The 14,989-nt window shown below is 53.0% G+C and overlaps 1 protein-coding gene across 7 annotated transcripts in view; it reads right to left on the bottom strand.

Annotated features, from left to right (window-relative positions):
• Positions 1 to 520: 520 nt before the first annotated feature.
• The window catches only part of RILPL1 (Rab interacting lysosomal protein like 1), a 38,766-nt gene continuing 24,297 nt past the window's right edge, over positions 521 to 14,989 (bottom strand). Inside the window, exons 5-8 of one of the 7 annotated variants that reach the window (XM_019467645.2) lie at positions 11,277 to 11,449; positions 9,511 to 9,603; positions 3,178 to 3,201; positions 521 to 1,377 (exon numbers count right to left, since the gene is read on the bottom strand). In XM_019467645.2, the coding sequence (XP_019323190.1) occupies positions 1,233 to 1,377; positions 3,178 to 3,201; positions 9,511 to 9,603; positions 11,277 to 11,449 (435 nt within the window). In that variant the 3' untranslated portion in view covers positions 521 to 1,232. The other 6 variants (XM_019467651.2, XM_053901946.1, XM_053901945.1 and 3 more) reach the window with 6 other exon arrangements.

Here is a 14,989-nt window from a genome sequence, read left to right as displayed (position 1 = left end):
GCAAAAGCAACGTTATCTTGTCTGATCATTATTTTCAGCATTGTGGAAACACTGTCCCCGTGAACCCTGCAAACCAACTGATGGTTTCTCAGCAAACCAGGGGAGAAGGTGTAGAACGTGGACCCGTCAGATGTACTTGAGCGCTCTGTTAGCACGCACTGCCTCTCTCAATCTGTCAGCACCCAGCCTGTGCCCTGGGTCCTCCGTGGGTAGAGAGAAAGTGCTATTTGGGCAAAACCCCAACTCAGCAGATGCAGGCTTCTGGCTCTCCGTCTGCCACCACAGCCCCATGAGTCAGCCAGACGTGTAGTCCCCAAACTACCTCTCCACCCACTGCCCTCACCCTGGCACTGGCAGCTCTACTCCCCACCCCCATGCTGCACCCCCTAGGCTCCCCAACCCCCTTCCACATCCGCTCTGGGACACTTGTCTTCTTTACAGGGGACCGTGTTTGATGGATTGGAGGCTAAAAGAAAAAAAGGGTGGGGGGAGCGAACGAGAAATGAGAAAGGCTGCAATGTCTCATCCTTAGCAACTTTGTTTGGTTAGCACTGCAGAACTCACAGCCGATTCCAAGGCACTCGCTACATGCTCTAGGCAGTATCCGTAACAAGGTGCAAAAGAGAACCACCAGCTCTTGCAAAGTTGTGTCCGGTTTCCGGGTGGGAGGACGGTGGTCCTTAGCTTCTGTTGCTTTGCATCTGAGTGGGGCCAGCCCGTCTGGTGACTTTGGGGGCCCGGTTTGTCTAATGGATGCATCCTACGTATTATGCTACCACCGCTGACAATTCCATGAATGAGCTAACGAATACCACTTCCCTGCCTCCCACTTAAGTATGACAAACAGGTGAACAGAACCTCTACACACACAGTTTCATACAAAGCAAGTCAAACAGCAATTATAGTGGCATGTGATGTATTTGGCTTAAAGAAGCTTGTGTTACTGAAGTTAATGCAAAAGTCTGGCCTCTGCTCATGGTTATTATTAAATATATATCCTAAGAGATCGGTCATCTATTATAAACGGTGATAGCCCTGGGTATAAATAAACATTTCTTTAGAGTTTGGCATCAGTTTTTCAGTGTGCTTCCTCAAAGGAGACAGTCTGTTTGAGGGATCAGTCTTGAGGGTGCATCTGAACTGAGAGGTGTGCAAGGTAGTGACCCCTGCCAGGTTCCACTGTAGGTGCTGACGGTGGACAGTTCAGGTCCAAAGGCAGAGGTGGGCTGCGGTCACAGGTGCTGCAGGGCTTCCTGTCCTTGCTCCGTGTAACCGTCATCACGGTGGGAGTTGACCCACTGGCCGAAGGACTCCTGGATGTGCACGTTTCTCTGTGTGTTGGCCAGACGCTTCTTATCTCGGGAGAAGAAGCTAAACCTTTCGAAAGGGAAAGAGAGAAATGAGAGCCCGCCTTGGCTGTGCACTGTAGCGTTTTTGCAATGCCAGGACACACAGCAGCAGACGTGGAAGGAAGCAGATCAATCCAAGGTGTGAAAGGAGAGGTAGGGGTGCGGGTCAAAGTTACGTGAGAAAGCAGCAGGGGATTCTGCATGTCATTGTCACCGCACCTTGGAGGTGACACAGTGTGAACGGGGCATATGCAACTACTGATGTGTGTGTGATGTATCTCATCTCTTACTTAAGCACTGCGGGTCTGTCCTCATTATCAGCGGACATTAAAAAAAAAAAAAATGACTAGAAACACATGTCTGGAGTCTCTTTACCCTAACGATGCAGAGAAAGTAATGACTGAGAGCCACCTAGAATTTAAGATGATTCCGACATAAAGAGACAAATGTTTTTCCTTGAGGTAGTTACGTAACGTGAATCTGGAAACTACAAAAGCAGCACATCAGGGCCCAGATTCCCTGGATATTACTGCTAGAGAGGAGTCGGGAGTAGTTATTTTAGAAGAATGAGACAACCAAAAACAGTAACGGTGGACACAGTTCTGTGATTAAACGCTGTGAAAGCCGTCTGCCAATGAGACTGGGGAAACCGTCGGTTTACGGCGTTGAAAACCGACTTAAGGGCGGAAGCCTTTAGACCTTCGCACAGCGACTTGCTGACCGGCAGTGGCCGATGTAGACCAAGGGGTCTTTTTAAAACAGCCGTGACTGCTGATCACTGATCAGAGTGAACCATCTGATGCCTAAAAGACGAAGGCAGAAATGACAGGCAAAAAGCTTATACACTGGCCCGTTGATTTTTTAAAATTTTATTTCAAGTAGGCTCCACACCCAACATGGGGCTCGCTCTCACGACCCTGAGATTAAGAGTCGCACCCTCCACAGACTGAGCCAGCCAGGCGCCCCGGAACTGGCCCATTTAAAACGAGGTCTGCCTTAGCTCCCCCTCCACAAAGACCAGGGCCCTCAAGTAAACCTGAGGTGGCCCACCTTGAATTTCTCCCAAAAACCTTGGCTAACTTGCCCTTCGATACTCGTGCTTTCTAATGAGATTCATTCTTCTCTCACCAAGTTCTGCTACTCTTCAATTTTGGTTTCTGAACTTGGCGAGAGAGATAATAGCTATGTTACGTTTCCCGGGGGCAGGAATAGGAATGCACCGCTGAGAAACTGAAGCTTCAAATCAACTATTTTTAGTTCCTCTGTCTGTTCACCTATTAGCTCCCCCCACCCCCGCCCCAGCTTGTAAGTGCTGTGGCCTATGGAGTTCAGTTTTAATCACATCTGGGCAAACATGATTTTATTATTCTGTGATTCCTGGACCCTACGGTCACCTCCTACCGGGAGTAAAGGGGTCTTTCACTGTAAAGCTGGGGCAAGCCAAGTGTGTCTGGAGAAATCCTCCCTGCCAGCTAAAGGCTCTTTTCTCTACAACAGACATGCGTCCTGACACACGAAGGCACAATTTTCATACCGGGTTATTTGCGAGCTCTCAGGGCGATTAGCTGGCCCAAAATACAGCAACACATCACTGCCGCATGTCACCTCTACCTGACTCAAACAGGAAAGCCACATGCCGCTTCCTGTCCGAGGGGACCCAGAGAGACACAAAGCGTTGGTCCCCTCCTCGCGGGATCAAATGGCTTTCTGACGATGGCTCGGCGAAACAAAGCGGTTTAGAAAGCTAGGGCGTGAAGGTCGAACACGGCATTAGTGTCATTCGGGGGCTGGGGGGGGGGGGTGGTCACAGTGGGTGTTGATTACTGACCCGTCACTTAAAGGACCTTCTTTACTGGATCACGGACAAGGTGATTTTTAGAACGGAAACGAGAAAAGACAAAAAGAATGATCGGTGACAGAGCCGAGAATTCCGCAGCTGCCCTCGTGCAGATCGAGACTCACGGGCACAGGTCTGAAATCACATTCCACACACGCGCGGGTGGGGGCCATGCAGCTGGAGTGGCCAAGGAAGACAGGCCGGCCTTGGCAGAGCCTCAGCACACATTCCAAAGGCACAGCTCAGAACGCAAGCAGAAACACACACAGTGCCTACGAGGGAAACGAGTCGTCGGACAGGTTGCAGTGTGGGGTCATCTATTATCAGTCCCGCTGCTACCATGGGCATTATGGCTGTAAAGATCCTGGTTAGGAAAGTACAGATAGACACAGAGAAGATAAAAACAGAGGAGGCATGAAAAACAAACACATTCCACGCACAGACCGGCTGAAGGGTTTGCTTATAGTAGGCGTTACGGATGGAACTGTGTCGTCCCCCCCCCCCCCCCCCCCCGCCAAAACTCATGGTGAAGTCCTCCCATGACCTCGGAAAGCGACCTTAGTTGGAGGAGGTAACAAGAGAAAGTTCTACTAGAGAAGAGTGGATCTTTTTTTTCCCTTTAATTTTTTTTTTTTTAATGTTTATTTTTGAGAGACAGCACGAGCAGGGGAGGGGCAGAGAGGGAGACGCAGAATCCGAAGCGGCTCCAGGGTCCGAGCTGGCGGCACAGAGCCCAACGCGGGGCTCAAACTCAAGAACCGAGGGATCGTGACCTGAGCCGAAGTCGGACGCTCAACCGCCGGAGCCACCCAGGCGCCCCGAGAAGAGCAGATCTTTATAAAAGGGGGAAATCTGGACACACACACACACACACACACAGGGGGGCCGTTCTGTGAAGATGAAGGCAGAGATCCAGGTGATGCCCTCCACATGCCAGCAAAGGCCAAAGACCGCCAGCAAACCCCTGAAGCTAGGAGAGGCACGGAACATTCTCTCTCGGTCCTCCGGGGGAACGGGCCCTGGCCACCCCTGGCTCCGGGACTCTCAGCCTCCAGGAGGGTGAGACAAAGCATTTCTGTCGCTGAAGGCTCCCAGTTGGCAGCTCTTTATTAAGGCAGCCCTAGCAAAGTCACGCAACACCGAGGGAAGACAGGGTCGGCCTCGGGGCTGAAAAGCAGGCCTGGGTTTGGGAAAGAAGGAGTCAAAACCCGCTGTAGCTTAGTGGGGACACCCTCGGTGTCTTCCAGCAAAACTCCACCACTACCATGCACCGCAGGCCCCGTGCCCCGAAGAAGGCAGCCGGTGCGGTGGGGGGGGGGGCAGGAGAGAAGACAAGTGGGCGGGGCAAGGGGACCGAGGCAGAGCACGTGCACCGGCCACCCCCGCTGCTAAGTCAGAGCTGACACCGAGTTCTCGTCCGTCCCTGGTCTTGGCAAGGAAAACGAAGAAGAAACGACACTCAAGTCAGAGTCAGAGCTTATTCTGAACAATTTTGATTTTTTTTTTTTTTTTTTTTTAGATGCGGGCGGGGAAAAGATAGAATGTGAGTGTCTAGTGAGGTTCGGGATTATCTGTGTTTGGATTTACCTCTGATACACTTCAAAAGGCAGCTGGGAGTTGGCATCCTGGCAGAACCACGTGGATGTCTTCTCACGGCGATGAGAAAAGGGGACACCTTTTGTCATCTGAACGTGCCCAATCCCCAGAGGCCGGGCTGTCCGGCACTGTTGGCTTTCCAGGGGCTCGACCTCTGCCAGGACCCCTCTTGGCATAACAGGGAGCCCCTAAAGACAGTCACTGTGGAGGATGGCCCCAGATGCAGGGTGAGATGTATGCCCGCCTGGAAATGCTGGGCTTCATTTGGGGTCCCATCAGGGGTCAGACTGGTGCACAGGGGCCTTGGGACATCTGGAAGGTTCCAGTCAAGTAACTATATGCTTCACTGAATGGACGGCCCCCTTCCTTCCCAGAAGCCTCCCTGTCCTCTGGAGGGACAGCCACTTCCTGGGAAAAGACTGGCTTGGGCACCTGGGTGGCTCAGTAAGTTAAGTGTCTGACTTACGCTCAGGTCACGATCTCATGGTTCGTGGGTTCGAGCCCCGCATCGGGCTCTGTGCTGACCACTCGGAGCCTGGAGCCTACTTTGGATTCTGTGTCTCCCGCTCTCTCTGCCCCTCCCCTGCTTGTGCTCTGTCTCTCTCTCTCTCAAAAATAAATAAGCATTAAAAAAAAAAAAAAGACTGGCTTTTTTTGGTCAAAAGTTTATGTCTGAATATGGTGTGGCTGGCTTTACCATCTCCCTCCCCACTGATTATTTCTGGAAGATGCAAACCAAATGCAGTTCTAACAGTGGCATTTCAGGCAGTGCAATGGGCGGCTGTGAGGAAGCTATTTCTGGGCTGAAGCAAGGAGGGCGGTGGGTAGGAGGACAGGGACTAGTGTCTGATAGTTGGGTGGCTGCCTCCTCTGAGGCCAACCTCTCGGGTGCATGAGAACCGTTGCCTGCGCCCTGCCTCCCTGGCCGGCCCCTCCGCCCCTGCTCAGCAGACAGCTGGGTGCTGAGGCCACACAAAGGGGGCGCTGGTGCCTGGTGGCCGCTGGGGACAAGACTGGAGTCACTCAGCGCTCCCTCGTGACCTTCCCAGGCAGTGCCAACCTGGACTCTCCGGCCGGCAGCTGCTCAGTCACAAGCTTTTCTTGGACCGTCTTCTGGGCACAGTTTTAACTGGTGACAGGAGTTTCTGGTTCCCTTCGCCGGTTCAGCCCAGAAACGTAGACGCTGACGTCCCTGGCTTGTGGTGCACTTGGGACAGAAGGGACTGGGCCGTCGGCCCACAGCTGGTGACTCAGGAATGGGGCAAGGAAACGGGCGGTGGGAGGTCCACAGAAGGCACGGTTCAAACCCCATCTCTGACCCTTCCCAATGGTACGATCTACATGAAGTCAGTGGGCTTCTCTGGGCCCGATATTCATCTGAGAAGTGGGGCTAAGTCTCCCAGCTCTGAGTCTCTGACCAGGGGGAAGATACCTCAGTGGAGCCCCTCCAGACCTCGAGGGTAGGTACTGCTCACTCACTGGTGGGTGGAAAAAACCGGTCAAGGGCATGAGGTTGAGCTAGGAAGCAGCCAGGTCCTGCACTAAAGAGGCTTTGTGATTCCTATTCCACCAAGGCAAGGACCGAGGGACAAGCGGACCCCGATGGGGGCCAGAGGTGTGAGGGACAGGAAGGGAGGCGGGCATGAAACGATCTTAAGAGCCCCATTCCCTGCCCCAGCCCCAGGAAAGATTCGTCCCGGCCCCTGGCTCTGGGCTCACGGGCCACACTGACAGTTCTCAGTCAGCAGCCGAGGTGGACAAAGGCGACCAGTGTCCTGCCTGGGCTGGTCAAAAGCCTTTTGTGCCAGTCTGATCTTCTAGTCATCCCCTAGAAGGCCGGGGTGGCCACGGGACTGGCCACCTGCACCCTGTGGACCGGGGGGTTCTGATTTCTCTCTCCCCCTCTGTGTGTTTCTCGCTCTCTGGCTCCCCAATTCCAGCGGCTTCTCTTCCCAGTCTCGGAGCCCAAGGTCTTGCTGAGCAGACAGAGGCCACAGTGAAGGGGAGAAGGGCCCAGAGTCCTTTGCAGAACAGTCTGGAAAAAAGGATTAGACACCACAGCCTATTCAGGTGTGGGTAGACGGACCAGTGGGAAGAAGACTGTTGGCTCATTCTGATAACTCGTCTCTGCATTTTATCCAGTTTGGGATATGCAAAAGCCCCTCTTAATTGTCTGCTTGCGAGTAAAGGGGGGCTGGAGCAGGAAACTCTAGCACCGAGGACAGCCCCGCTTGGAGGGCAGGCTTACAGCTGCGTACATCCTAGGGTTACGGCGCTAGAGGCGTTAAAAGATTTGTTTTTAGTTTATTTTGAGAGAGAGACAGAGAGAGTGAGTGGGGGAGGGGCAGAGAGAGAGAGGGGGAGAGAGAATCCCAAGCAGGCTCCGCACCGTCAGCACGGAGCCCGATGCCGGGCTCGAACTCACGAACCGTGAGATCATGACCTGAGCTGAAACCAAGAGTCAGACGCGTAACCCACTGAGCCACCCAGGCGCCCCTAAGAGGGTCTGATTTTTAAAGACCTGGCAACGAGTCGCTGAAGGAAGCACAGGCCTGGTCTCTCGGTCCTGCCCCTCCTCAGCCCAGGGGCGGATTATGTGGGCTCGTGAACTTTGTCTCAGCTTCCCCAGGTCTTAACCCAAAGTTGTAGCTACTGAAGCACAAGGTCAATGATGCTCATTCCTACACGTGTGTGTGGGGCTGGCAGATGGCTGAGAGTTCAACAAAAGTCAACCCCATTCCCTAGCGCTGGATGAGAAACGCTAACCAAGGGTGAGAGTCTCCCTGGGTACTGAGTACATCATAAGACTTCAGACTGGAGGACCCTCACCCCCATGATGAGGCCACAACGGACACCCAATCCTTCTGTCCGCCCAGCCCTGTGAGCCCCGTGGGACCCGTCCTCCCCCCTACTTCCGGTCCATCTGAACCAGACCAAGTTTGAGCCATCCCAGCCTCAGGCATGGGAGGAGAGGCAACCCGGCTGATGGATATACTGTCCTGTGATTGGCTTAGAGGCCACGTGACCCGGTCTGAGCCAATGAGACTTGATTCCGTGACTCCTGTGGAAGACTCTCTTCCCACCGGAGTCTCAGACAGAAGAAAGCAGATGTTGCCACCCTGAGGGACAGTGTGTTCAGGAAAACAGCCAGAGGTGGAGGGAATGAGGCAAAGGCCTGATGACAAGGCCTGGATCCAGCCGAGCCTGAAGCCAGTCCGACCTGGGAATTTTTGGTCCCTTAGCTCCCAGTCTTTCTTCAGTTACTTTGAGTTGAGGTTCAATTGCCAATGTTATTACTAATTAATACATGGCCAAACAGTGCTGGGACTCAGGGGAAGCCTTTCTGGTTCCAAGTTCCACCCTTCGGTAAGTATTTACGGCTAACCAGAACTGGGGACTCCACACAGGGATGGAGGGCCAAGCAAATAAGCACCGTGAGGCTGGCGAGAGAGGCTTGGGAAGGGGCCACGCGTTCACGCACATGCTCCAGAGGGCGGCCGGCCTTTTCCAAGAGCAGTCACAAGGCTGCACGTGTCCTGGTTTCCCCTCCCGGCCACCAATGCTGAGCGTTCAGTCGCTTCACAGGGCGAGGGCTAGCCGAGGATTTCCTAACGTAACTGGCTTTTTAAAGGGTGAGGTCCCCGAGTGACACCCCAGTGCCCCTCCCCACACACTCCCGGCGGCTCTTCGGACTCTTGCCACCTCCTTTCACAAAGCTTCTGCCAGAGTTTGGGAGAAAGAGAGGAGGAGGGTAGAGCCAGAAGGCCCGGAGGGAGGAAGACCCTCTCGGGAGAGACATCAAGGCTACAAGACAACAGTGTGAGCACGCATACCCTGCAAATAGTTCGAAACGCGGGCTCTGGGGCCAGGCTGCCCAGGTTTGCACCCTGGCTCTGCGTCTTAACAACTGAACGTCCTTAGGCAGCTGCCTTAGCTTCTTTAACTGTAAAACGGGAATGACAGTGTCTCTACCTCCCAGGGGTACGGTGGGGACTGGATGAGATCATGTATCTGCAGGAAAAGAACCTGGCACATAGTAGGCCCTTAGCAGACATTAGCCAACTAGACCAGAAGTTTTAACCCTCTACCTAAAGGGCTGCAGGTGTCAATGAACCTGAAACCGTACGTGTGGTTTTCCTCTGCCCTCAGGGACAGGGTCTACAGACTCTCGCAATCTCAAAGGAGTCTTTTGATGTAAAGACGCACTGAAGTAGTTTAAAGTCTGCTTGAGGGGCAAGGCTGAGTTTCTTTCTTGTGTGCTCCCCACAGCAAACAGGGCCTGACTGCCTGCATGTATCATGCAGCAGTGAATACTTAGTGGAGAGACGGGGGTGGTGTGGGAGTCAGCACGGGAACGCACTGATCGAGCGGACCAGGGCCCAACCCTTCAGATGCTCGAATCTCGCCCACCAGTCTTACTTGCTGCCCAGTGACAGGCCCCCGCCGAAGCCCCGAGCCTTGGCTACAGGCCCCGCCCCCTTTCCACCCTCTCAGCCTTACCCCAACCTCTCTGCCCAGGGAGCCCCTGAAGGAACTCAGCATTCAGGTACAGAGACGAACTCAGAGTCGAGGGCCAGGCCCGATGTGCTCCGGGGTTAGGCCTGTCTCAGCAGGAGATGGTTAGTGACAAGCCTGGCCCTGGAGCAGGTGCCCAGAAGTGAGAGGCTGTGTGAACCACCAGGTCAGCCGTGAGCGAGCAGCCCCACACTCAGGAAGCACACCACTTACAGTCGCTTGATCCCAGACTCCGGCTGGGGGGACATTCTCGGGTGGGCGACCGGTGGAGGTTGGGGTATCCGATTTTCCTCTTCTATTTCTTCACTGGAAGGAGTTGAGAGGTGTGAGATAAGACAGTCAAAAATTCTGTAAGAGCTGGAATATTCTAGAAGGGTATTGTCTGATGGTCTGGGAGGGCTTGTACTAGGAAGAGGGGGACCTAGGAAGATGGCCATAGTGGCCTGTGCCCCGACAGTCTCTTTGCCTGGGGGGCTGGCCTCTTAGCAGTGGGCGTGGCCAGTGAAGAGAGAGGTCAGCCCTGGAGGCAACGCCTGTGGTCTCTTTGGCCCAGCTGGTCAAATGTGAAGAATTTCAGGAAAGGAACCCACATCTCAGAAACGCAATCTTCAGTTTCCTCTGAAGAATCTTGCCACACAGAACCTGTCCTTGCCACATGCTATCTTCGTACCTTTGTGGTTTCTTCCAACTCAACACCTCCCATACCTGACTAGTACCCTATCCTTTAGGGAAGGGCCCAGTTCAAATGCCACCTCTGCCATGAAGTCTTCCTGGTTTCTACCCCATCCCTGAGAAGTAAACTCTCCCTTTGAACAGCCAGTGCACACAGCATCAGTAAAACTTTCTTATGTGCCAGGCTTACAGTGGGTTTTCAATAAAAATACATGGCACTGTGTTTTCTGTGCCTCTCGTCGTCCCTACTGGAGCAGGGACCACATCTGGTGCATCTGTCCTTCCTTCTGGCTTTCCGCTCAAGAAGTATTTGTTGCATACCGACTCTGTGCTAAGCTCTATCCTAAGTCTTGGGAACTTAGCCATGAACAAGACGAATGTGGTTTCTGGTCTCACGCTGTTATAGTCTGGTATGGAAACATACAATAAAACAAGCACATTAACGAACAGGATTTCAAAAAGACGGTGAAGGACTGTGAACTGAGTAAAGTGACAGTGACTGGGACAGCGCACTCCTTTGAAAGGGAGATAATGTGGAAGGAAGGCCTTTCTGAGGAGGTGACCTCTGACCTGAATCCTGGGTGACCAGCAGTCAACCATGGGAAGAGTCAAAGAGAATGTTTTCCCAGCTACAGGACCAGCATGTGCAAAGGTCCTGAGGTAGAAACAAATGTAGTACGTTTTGAGAAACCAATAGAGGGATAGTGTGTATAAAGCTGAACCAGTATGTACAATCGAGGAACTGGATTTTAAATGTTATTTTAGTTTAACTCATTTAAACTTAAATAGCCACTCAGCTAGTGGCTTTCGTAGGAGACAGCGCAGCCCTAATATATGCAAGGAGGTCACTGGCCATGAACCGAATGAACAAATACTTAGGCTGCACAGCTCTACCATTTCTTATCTGCAAATTTCTAACATCCAAAAAGCTCTAAAAACAAAAATTCATTTTTTGGTCATTCATTTGGTGGCAACACCTGAAAAACTCTCATGAGGCCGATGACAGTGTTTATCCCATGTCATATGAATAGTCACATCTTGGCCACAAAAATATTAGCGTGTTTGATTTGGGGGGGCTGCCGCAGGGCTCGCTGGTGGTGTGTGTTATATATTCCTTTCTAACAGCTGGGAAGTGCTGAATTAGAAAACGCACCTGGGCCCAAGAGTTTCAGAAAGGGATCGTGAACTTGTGCGTTAAGTGCTTCCAGACAGGGTCCCCGGAACGGAGACAGATGCAGTCCTTGTCCTTCCCAAACTCCGCACAACCCCAGCAAGGAGCCAGCCCTGGCGCTCCCGGGGACGCTCACCTCTTATAGTATGCCAGCTCCTCCTGCAACAAAAACACCTTGGACTTGAGTTCGTTCCTCTCGTGCAGGACGTCCCGCAGCTCCTGCAGGGTGAAGCGGGGGCGGTTGGGGTCCTTGAGATCCATGGCCATCTTCTCCGCCTCTGAGACACACTCCTCTCCGCCCGGCTCCGTCTGGAGGAGGCAGAGACGCTGCTAATGAATTCCTGGCGGCCACCAGCATCAGCACCCACCCCGCATCCTGCCGGAGCCCGAATCTCCCACCCTCCCGGGGCCTCGCAGCTTGCCAAGGGCGCTATTTTAAGAACCCGCAGGCGGCCTCTGCTCACGTTCTGTGCAGTCAGCATCGCGGTGGAGACGAAAGCCAGCGGCCACCTGTTCATTGTTCGCCTTCTCAGCAGCCAGCCCTGCCGTCCTGGTGCCTCCCCACCTGACTCAGGGGGTTATTACCAACACCACTAAAAGGCGTCCAAGGGGAAGAAACAGCACGCCCCAAATGCTGCCGCCCTCATAGATCTGCTTTCCTTGTCCCATATTCTCTCCTCGTATTCTTACTAAGACCGTTGCTAGGAAGACCTTTGCTAATGTGGCCAAAGTTGTTAAAATCAGAGCTTATGCCCAGTTTTCTCTTCCCTTTTCATTTAACATTGAGTCGTACATGTTTTCCCATTTGTTCCTGGACTTCTGGTCAAGCCCCGTCATCTCCAGTGGCTGAGGGATCAGAGGGAGCCCGGGGCAAGAGGCAGGTGACATCACAGCAGGTGTGCGCGGGCGGGGCATTTCTCTTTCCACGCAGGTCCCTCAGATGGACCGGAGCGTGCTAAGTCACCTGCTTCGGGCCAGACCCTAACGCCATCCTCCCTCCCTTTCTCACAGCAAGAAGGTTTTTAAAACAAAACAAAACAAAACAACACAACTGGTAAGAGACACTTAATATAAAACTGACCATTAAAAACACACTTTGGTGGCACTTAGTACATTCACGGTGTTGTGCAGTCAGCACCTCTGTCTAGTTCCACAACATGTTCATCACCCCAAAGGAAACTCCATACCCACTAGCCGTCACTCCCCAGCCCTCCTCCCCCCAGACCCTGGCGACCACTGTCTGTTTTCTGTGTCCGTGGATTTGCCCTTTCTGGACATTTCGAATAAATGGAGTCAAACAGTATGTTTCCTTTTGTGTCTGGCTTCTTTCAGTTAGCGTCGTGTTTTCCAGGGTCATCCATGCTGTAGCAGGTCAGTGCTTCGTGCCTTTTCATGGCTGAATACTATTCCGCGTATGGATATGCCATGTTTTGTTTATCCTATTACCCACTGAAGGGCATTTCGGTTGTTTCTACCTTTAGGCTATTGTGAACAGTGCTGCCACGAACATCTGTGTACGAGGATTTGTCTCAACCCGTTTTCAATTCCTCCGGGGGGGATACCTAGGGGAGGAGCTGCTGGGTCACACGGTCTCTCTCTGTTTAACTGTTTCCTACAGCAGCTGCCCCACTTTACGTTCCGTCAGCAGCGTAGGAGGGTTCCACAGTCTCCACATCCTCTCCAACAAGTGTGTTTTTCTCCTTTTTTTTGATAGCAAGGAAGGTTTTGCAAACTGCCTCCGAGGCAGCTGGCCAAATCTGCAGGGGTTTGTGACACCCTTGAACCGCCAATATCCCATCATCAACTAGGAGTGGACAAAAGTTCAGGACCACAGCAGGGAAGCTCTGGAACAGGGGAAAGTGGGGTTGAAACAGAGACACCACCCCCTGCCCAAAATAAATCCCACAGCAGCATAGGAGGAAATGCATGCCGACCCAGACGATGACAGAAGGCCAGCAGGCTGAAGGACCCCAGGAGGCAGAGCTGAGATGCCTCCATCCTGGGACTGTCAGCACAGGCTGTTCTGGGAAAGGACACTTGAAAGGAGACACCACTCAGCAGGGCAGATCAAGTGACAGAGAGTCACCCAGCAGGCACAGGTGGGGGAAGTGGGTCTGACCAGGAGTCAGCACGGAGCAGGGGAGGCACCTGGCTCCAGCAGAAGATGGAAATATGCCGTCCCCAAGCCCTCTGGGCAATGGAGTCGTCCCACAAGTATGGACGACTTCACGTCCCAAGAAGGTTCTCTAGGTATCTGCTGATGCCACACCTTCAGGTGGGCTGTGTCCTCAGGAGACATCTTCAGCGTCTGCCTCCTACAAAGCCACACAGTTGGACAGTGTCCTCCACCCAAGACCATGCATGGCAAGTGCCTTGTATGCAGTAGGCACTCACTAATGCCGATCCCCTTCTCCTGCCCAGGTTAAGCACAGAGCATCTTTGGATGTCTGTAATAAACATTGAATAAATAATTGGGATCTCGATAAATACTGGATGTCTCAATAAACATTCAGCATTTACTGAGCATCGCCTGTGTGCCTGCTGGGCACTGAGCTAGTGAGATGAGTCAGCTGGGGTTGGAGGGAAGATACACATAGACAGAAACTTACAAAGTCCTATAATAAGAGGTGCAAGGACATCAAACTCTAACTGGGAAGGATCATGGAAGACATTACTGCAGAGGTAGTCTCTGTGCATGGGGTCTTGACGAATGTGTAGGAGTTTACCAGGAAGTCTGGGTGTCCCCCCAGTCCCCCCCCCCCCAACGTTTTGTGTGGCCTTCACTGTGTTCTAAAACTCTTTGGAATTAGTTCCCAACAGTTTTTTTTTTTTATTAAAAAAAATTTTTTTAATGTTTATTTTTGAGAGAGAGAGCGAGCGAGTGAGTGTGAGTGGGGGAGGGGCAAGAGAGAGGGAGACACAGAATTGGAAGCAGGCTCCAGGCTCTGAGCTGTCAGCAAAAAGCCCAATGCGGGCCCAAACCCACAAACTGCGAGATCATGACCGGAGCCGAAGCTGGATGTTCAACCGACTGAGCCACCCAGGCGCCCCTCCCAACCGTTTTATATCGGGAGATTTCACACTATTTGGGTCTTGAGCTTCCTTTTGGAAGAAATATTGGAAGACTGGGTTACACTGGGTCCACACGGCAACACTGGGCTGGTGCTACATAGCAGCTATTGCTTTTTATATGTTCTTTCCGTGTCTGTTCCCGCCCCCCCACCCCCCATTCCTCTGTGCCTGGACCCCATAGGCAGCCCCTGCCGTGGACCCAAATTTCAGGCTCACACGCTCCCTCCAGCCTCTCCCTTCCCAGATAACTCAGGCCCTGCCATTCACTGGGGCAAGTCTGTGCCTCTCTGTGTCTCTGAGAGGGGCCGTCTGGCAGGGATCCACACCTCCTGGGGAAGGTGAAAAGCCCTTCACGAGGGTTCCCAAATCCTCACTTCCCAAGAGGCCTTTGGGCAAGCTGCCTGATCCCCTCTGGCCCTTCATTTCCCCATCTAGCCCTTGATAATCCAGTAATATGTCTAAGCTCTGTTTCCGCCCAGGCACTGGAGACCGGAGATTCCCCAGAACACATGCTCTCCGGACCCAGCAGGTTCCCACCCACCCCCGTGGGCTGTAAGCACCCAAGAAACGGAAAGGCTTCCTCAGACCTGAGTTCTTTTTCTCTGGGGAAGGGAAGTTTCTTTAATCAGAGCAGCAACCTCATGCCCTAGAGCTCGGGGGATTCCCAGACAGGTTTGCAAAAAAGTCCCGACTTCTGGGACCGTTGCCTGAAGTGCAGAAGAGGGAGAGTGTGGGGCTCCTGCTCTTCCGGAGGCCCAGCAGGTGCCAATGGAGCGC

Source organism: Panthera pardus, unplaced genomic scaffold, assembly GCF_024362965.1.
Source record: "Panthera pardus isolate Hobbes unplaced genomic scaffold, ASM2436296v1 HiC_scaffold_15, whole genome shotgun sequence".
NCBI classification, from domain to species: domain Eukaryota; kingdom Metazoa; phylum Chordata; class Mammalia; order Carnivora; family Felidae; genus Panthera; species Panthera pardus.
Note: the sequence above shows the minus strand (reverse complement) of the source record. Positions and strands in the feature narration are given on the sequence as shown.